The sequence below is a fragment of the Hipposideros armiger genome, unplaced genomic scaffold (genome assembly GCF_001890085.2).
Source record: "Hipposideros armiger isolate ML-2016 unplaced genomic scaffold, ASM189008v1 scaffold_61, whole genome shotgun sequence".
NCBI lineage: Eukaryota > Metazoa > Chordata > Mammalia > Chiroptera > Hipposideridae > Hipposideros > Hipposideros armiger.
In genome coordinates, this window is record NW_017731411.1 from 4,433,492 (window position 1) to 4,439,203 (window position 5,712).

General features: G+C 43.3%; 2 protein-coding genes across 3 annotated transcripts in view; one reads left to right on the forward strand and one right to left on the reverse strand.

Moving 5' to 3' along the window:
• Positions 1 to 5,712, reverse strand: part of ALDH3A2 (aldehyde dehydrogenase 3 family member A2) — a 22,525-nt gene that overhangs the window by 4,794 nt on the left and 12,019 nt on the right. For both annotated transcript variants that reach the window (XM_019641532.1, XM_019641531.1), the window contains exons 9-10: positions 3,994 to 4,093; positions 221 to 456 (exon numbers count right to left, since the gene is read on the reverse strand). In XM_019641532.1, coding sequence (XP_019497077.1) covers positions 221 to 456; positions 3,994 to 4,093 — 336 coding nt within the window. The remainder of the gene's footprint in view (positions 1 to 220; positions 457 to 3,993; positions 4,094 to 5,712) is intronic.
• On the forward strand, positions 1,630 to 3,934 carry LOC109382199 (dynein light chain Tctex-type 1). Its single transcript, XM_019641533.1, has one exon. The coding sequence runs from the start codon at positions 3,207 to 3,209 to the stop codon at positions 3,546 to 3,548; it is 342 nt and encodes a 113-aa protein (XP_019497078.1). The 5' UTR covers positions 1,630 to 3,206; the 3' UTR covers positions 3,549 to 3,934.

Consider the following 5,712-nt stretch of genomic DNA (forward strand, 5'->3'; position numbering starts at 1 on the left):
TCTGAAAAAGACAGGCGCTGTGACCCAAGCAGACCACAGGTGGCTGGCCAGCAGGCTGTAGTTTGCCAACCCACCCTGCCTTCTTAGACTAAAAGTTACTGTGAGAGAGAAGAATTTCAATTAAAAAATTAGTGGCGCTTCCAAGACCAAAGAAATGCAAGCTGGCAGCCATTTGGGCATGATCAGAAGGACTGTAACCTCGAGAGTCACAGGGACTTACCTTGACAAGCATAGCTGCCACAATGCCCAGGAAAGCAAGGAACAGGAGGCAGAGTTTTCCTTTGTTGAACCGTTTCAAGAGAAAAAATTTTGCCCAATCCACCTTTGACTGGCTGTTGGGAGGGTATCTCAGTTTGTTAGTACTTTCTCTCTTTAAACTTTTTAATAAATAGGGACGTTGATGAGAAAAAGTATCAAAACTATGTTTTCCGTGGTAAGCTCCCATCCCACTTGAACCTGAAATAAAGGGAACAGACAAAACAGGCTCCGCTGTAGGTGACACCAGCAACTTCTGGTGGAGGAAACCTACAGATCATCCTGCTGCCTCAAACAGCACTGTTCAACTTAGCAGCCAGCACAAGTGGTTCTTTTCAGGAAATTCTTCCGAGCATTCCCCAGCAAGGTGAATCTATGTCAAACAGGACGCTTTCCAAGAGCAGGGCAAGGGTTTGCAGCTCTCAGGGATGGTGGCAGGGACCTTGATTAACTCAATGTCCTGGTTCCAGCCCTGCCCCCCCACCCCACCCCCACCGCATAAAGCATCACCGCCCCCAATTCCAGAGGGGGAATGGGGAGCCTAGCAGGGTCAGGGGCAGGTACTTGCCCAAGGTGAAAAATACCAAGGCCGAATGTAAACCCAGGCTGACCTGGCTTTAAGTGCTGTGTGTGCTCTTTTCCCAACATTTCACGTGGCTTTATTTACCCATAGCCCTACAAACCCACTGGCTTCCTTTACGCTCCTAGAAAGTAACAAACACCAGGATGACAGGGTTACACAGATGGATGATAGTAAGTGCAAATCTCTGCTCTCTCAAAAAGCCATGCTCTGTGCCAGTTTTCATTTCTCTATCCATCATGGGTGTCAGGCAGATACATGTGTATGGCACAGGGGCATAAGGTAGGGGTGGCTGGAGGCCAGGAAGCAGTTTACTGGGGCTGGGCTGCTGGGGTATCATTAGGTGATGGCTGAAGCTGTAGGGAAATCTGTCAAGACGTATTAATAGATATGCACTTTTAAAGGAAAATCTAAACTCTACGCCAAATATTAATAGTGTTTATGCCTGAGAGGTTATTACATTTTTCCTTGTAATTTTCTGTAGTGTTTTGTTCTTGCCCTTTTTTCCCAAAAAAACCTGTATTACTTTTAGAATTAAAAGAAAAAAGCATTTCATTTTGAAAAAAATATATAAGCACCTTTAACACAGCAATTATACTTCTAGACATTTTTCCTAAGGAAATAATCAGATATAGCACAAAAATATATATTAGAATCATAATGCCAAAAAATTGAAATCACAGAAACCTAATATCAGGAATTAAATATGCTGCATTTATATAATGAAATAGTATGGAATTACTAAAATCATGACATGCAAGCATACTGAAATGGGAAAATGTCATGCTATATGTCACATATGAAGCAGAAAGTAATATACAATAGGATACCATTTTTCAACAAAGTAGTCATGCATTTGTGTGTTTGCACATATATGCAAGGAAAAGAATTTTAAGGACACCAGAGGTTATCTTTAAATAGTGGGGGCATGGGTAATCTAAATTTTCTTTGGGTTCTTCTATCTTTTCCAAGTTTTCTTTAAAAGCCTATATTCCTTCTGCATTTGGGGGCGAGGGGGTATTTTGTTATAAAGAAGAGAGTATGGTCAATGATGCCAAATGCTATCTAGTCAAGGATGACAGGGATGGAGCCCAGGTCACCAGATTTGCTCTTAGCAGGCGCCTGTGGCCTCACATGGAGCAACGAGTCTGGCTGCTGCTGTAGTTGGGAACCAAGATCCCATGCGGCATGGAGGAACTAGAGACAACAGTCAATCCAATTCCCTAAAATGATTGGGCAGTGAAACTATAGTAACTTCAGCCCAAACCCCACAAACCATACTTTCTTTCACTCACCATCTCTCCCCACACCCAAACACATTCAATCCATTAGCAAATCATACCGCTTAACCCTCCAAAATAACACTTTCTTTCCATTAGCTCCCCTGCCACCATCCTAGTCCAAGCTACCACCAGCTCTAGTCTGGATCTGACAATATTGACCCGGACTCTCCTCACCTGTCCTTCATATATGCCAGGCATTGTGCTGGGTGCTGGCAGTATGTTTATATACTAAAAAGAGATGTGTTGCAATCATGGGAAGCAGGCCAGGGTTTCTTGGGACAAGCTTGTCTTAAATAGGAACAGGTGGTTAACAGGCCAAATGGGGTAATTTCATTCCCATGGAATGGTATTACAGAGGAAGAGAATAAAACAGGAACTTTGGAGCCAGTGGCTTTTATTGTCTGGTTTTTGCTATGAGAATTTTCTACCCATTTGTTATTTTGTAATATCTCTAATAGATCATAGAGAAGCCTACCACCTAGATCCTAAAGGAAAAAAAAAACACAGTTGCGTCAATCACCCCAGGTGTAAAAGAGGCAGTCAGGTCACAGCCCAAAGGGAGCAGTAGGGACCAGGCTGTGTCCACAGAGCTGCACCAACAATGAGTTTCTTTCTGCCCATCCTCTCTAGAACATAGGAAGTCTCTTGTTCCATCACATCATGAAACAATTCAAGTAGAAGCTGATCTCTGGACACAGGGCTGGGGAGCAGTACAGTGAGTCCCACTTAATACTACCCTGAGCAGAAGCACAGGGATTTCGGACTGCTATCTGCTCCTGGCATCTGCAACCTGTTGTGTACTACCTCCCTTAAAACAAAGACAGAGGGACCTTACTAATTTGAAACCTGATAGTTGGCCAAAAAAATCCCCTAAATCTGGGAGGATAATAAACAAGCCAATGAAAGGAACAAAATAATGAATGTGGTAAGTGCTACTAAGGATAAAAGGTGAGTGACAGGACAGAGATTAACCCCTCAACAGAGTGCCTGGAGGGGTGGCGGGAAGAAGACTTTCACCTGGGTGGTGAGGGAATGTCTCTCTCTCAGGACAGGACAATCAGAGATGTGCAAAAGCAGCAGCGGGAAAGATGGAAGACTTTCAGTCTGCGGAAGAGACTGCTTTTGTTGTTGATGAAGTGAGCAACATTGTGAAAGAGGCCATAGAAGGTTCAATTGGTGGCAACGCCTACCAGCACAGCAAAGTGAATCAGTGGACCACAAACGTAGTGGAGCAAACGTTAAGCCAACTCACCAAGCTGGGGAAACCATTTAAATACATTGTGACCTGTGTAATTATGCAGAAGAATGGAGCAGGATTACACACGGCGAGTTCTTGCTTCTGGGACAGCTCTACTGACGGGAGCTGCACCGTGCGATGGGAGAACAAGACCATGTACTGCATCGTCAGCGCCTTCGGACTGTCCATCTGAGCTCCGCGTCCGCCCGCCAGCTACTTTGTCTCAGCAACTCTCTTCCATCTTCTAACCACCAGCCATGAATTCAGTGAACACCTTTGTCATTCTCTTTAAGCGTTCTTTGGTGCACTCTCAAAATGTAGAGGAAAACCTAGGTGACTGCACTATTCTATGCGCTGCACACCCTAAGTCAAGAGGACCCTCTCACCATAGGTGGTCGGTCAGAGGCCTGGCTGCCGCTTGTCTTCACTCTGATTATTTCTGTTCAAAGGTGCTAAAAACAGCAATCTGCTAGCGTGGTACTTTCTCTACTCTCTGAAATGATTCAAGTACACTAATTTTCCATACTTTGTACTTTTGTTAGGATAATAAATTATTCCGGTTTAAAAAAAAAAAAAGCAGCAGCTATTCCTAAAAAATTTTGAAATATTTGCTGTGAACAGGCGAGAGGAATACTCACCCACTCCTCCAAAGGGTAAAGAAGAAAGAATGAAGTGCATGATAACATCGTTGACTGTGACACCACCGCTGGATGTGCTGTCAATCATCTGTTTGATGAGCTGAGAACAGAACAAAGGTTCACAGATCAGCAGTGGTGACAGCGGGCTGCGTGCTATAACACACACATCCTGGCTTCGTGTGTCCGCACAACTACTCAAGTTTTTCGGGGACACTGTGCCAAACACATCAACAATCTAGTGTCCACAGAGCTTCACCGAGAATGAATTTCTTTCTGTCCATCCTCTCTAGTCTCTTGCTCTTTCCAAATCATGAAACAATTCAAACAGAGGATGATCTCTGGACAGAGGATAGACAGCAAACGTGCTGGCTATCTAACTTCTTAGATGCCTATCAGGTGCTTTGAGGGAGGCAGCACCGAGTTGGTTCTTTTCATTCAGTTACCATCTGGAGTTGGATTACCCAAAACGGCAGCAAAAAGTCTTTTTTTAAAATAAGGGACAATCAGGCTGTATTCTGGTTTTTAAAAATTGTTAATATTTATCTCTGCTGTAAATTATAGCATATGACCAATAGATGTCATTTAGTTTTTATTAAATGCAACAAATATTTAAGATTTAGCATCCAGTTTTTGAAGAAATAAATGGTTGACCTAAGACCCAAATAGGCACAATGACACTTGACTGGTAAATGTCATTTCACCTGGGTGCCAACAAGCCCTTGAGAGTTTCTCATAGGGAACATGGTAGGGGACCGTGATTACGACAGGCCACCCAACTTCTGGGAAGCGCTTCCCACAGACTTGCACCCCAGCCAGTAGACTTTAGGCATCAGGGTTCTGTCCACCACATTACCTGTGGTCATTTAAAATGTCAGGTCACTGCCTGTCAATAACCCATTCTTTTTAGAGCCCCACACATTTGGTTTCACTTAACCTATCTGTAGAGATCTGCATCTCAATAGCATCGCAAGCTCTTGATGCCACATGACTGCCTGTATGTCACTTTCAGAGGCTCTCAGAACACATGTGATTGATGAACTCAAACCTTGACTTGCTCAGTCTTTCCCTTTTCTTTAGAAGGTTCTTGAACCTACTGTATTTCCCCATGTATGAGATGCTCCCATGTATATAAGATGCACCTTAATTTTGGGGCCCGAAATTTGAAAAAAAATGTATTAGATAAAGTTATTGAACTCAAGTTTTATTTATCATAAAATTCATACAACTCATAGCTGTCAAAACTCCCAACCATTAGATTGTCCTCATCTGTATCTGATGACGAATCACTGTCTTCATATATTGCCTCGTCCTCAGTTCCATCTATGGCATTTGAAATGCCACACTTCTTAAATGACTTGACAATGATCTCATTCTTGATATTATCCCAGGATCTTTTCACCCAGGTACAAACTTCTCCTATAGCTGGTTTCTTCACTCTTTCTGCTGGTGTCAAATTGTCCCCAGAAGACTTCATCCATTGGTTCCATTCATCTCTCATGGCAGCTTTGACGGGTTTGTTAATGCTGACATCAAGTGGTTGGAGCTGGGATATCAAGCCTCCAGGTATGATGGCAAGTTTTGTTTTTTGCTCTGCAGCAATTTTCTTTGTGCTTTTTGTTATGTGTGCCCTGAACTGATCAAGCACCAACAGGGCAGGTTTGCGTAAGAGCCCACCTGGTCTCCTGCTCCAAACTTTCTCAAACCAGATCTTCATCCCAT

What these genes read in the sequence shown, in the direction of transcription:
- LOC109382199 (XM_019641533.1), top strand. Translation starts at nt 3,207, where the DNA reads ATGGAAGACTTTCAGTCTGCGGAAGAGACTGCTTTTGTTGTTGATGAA.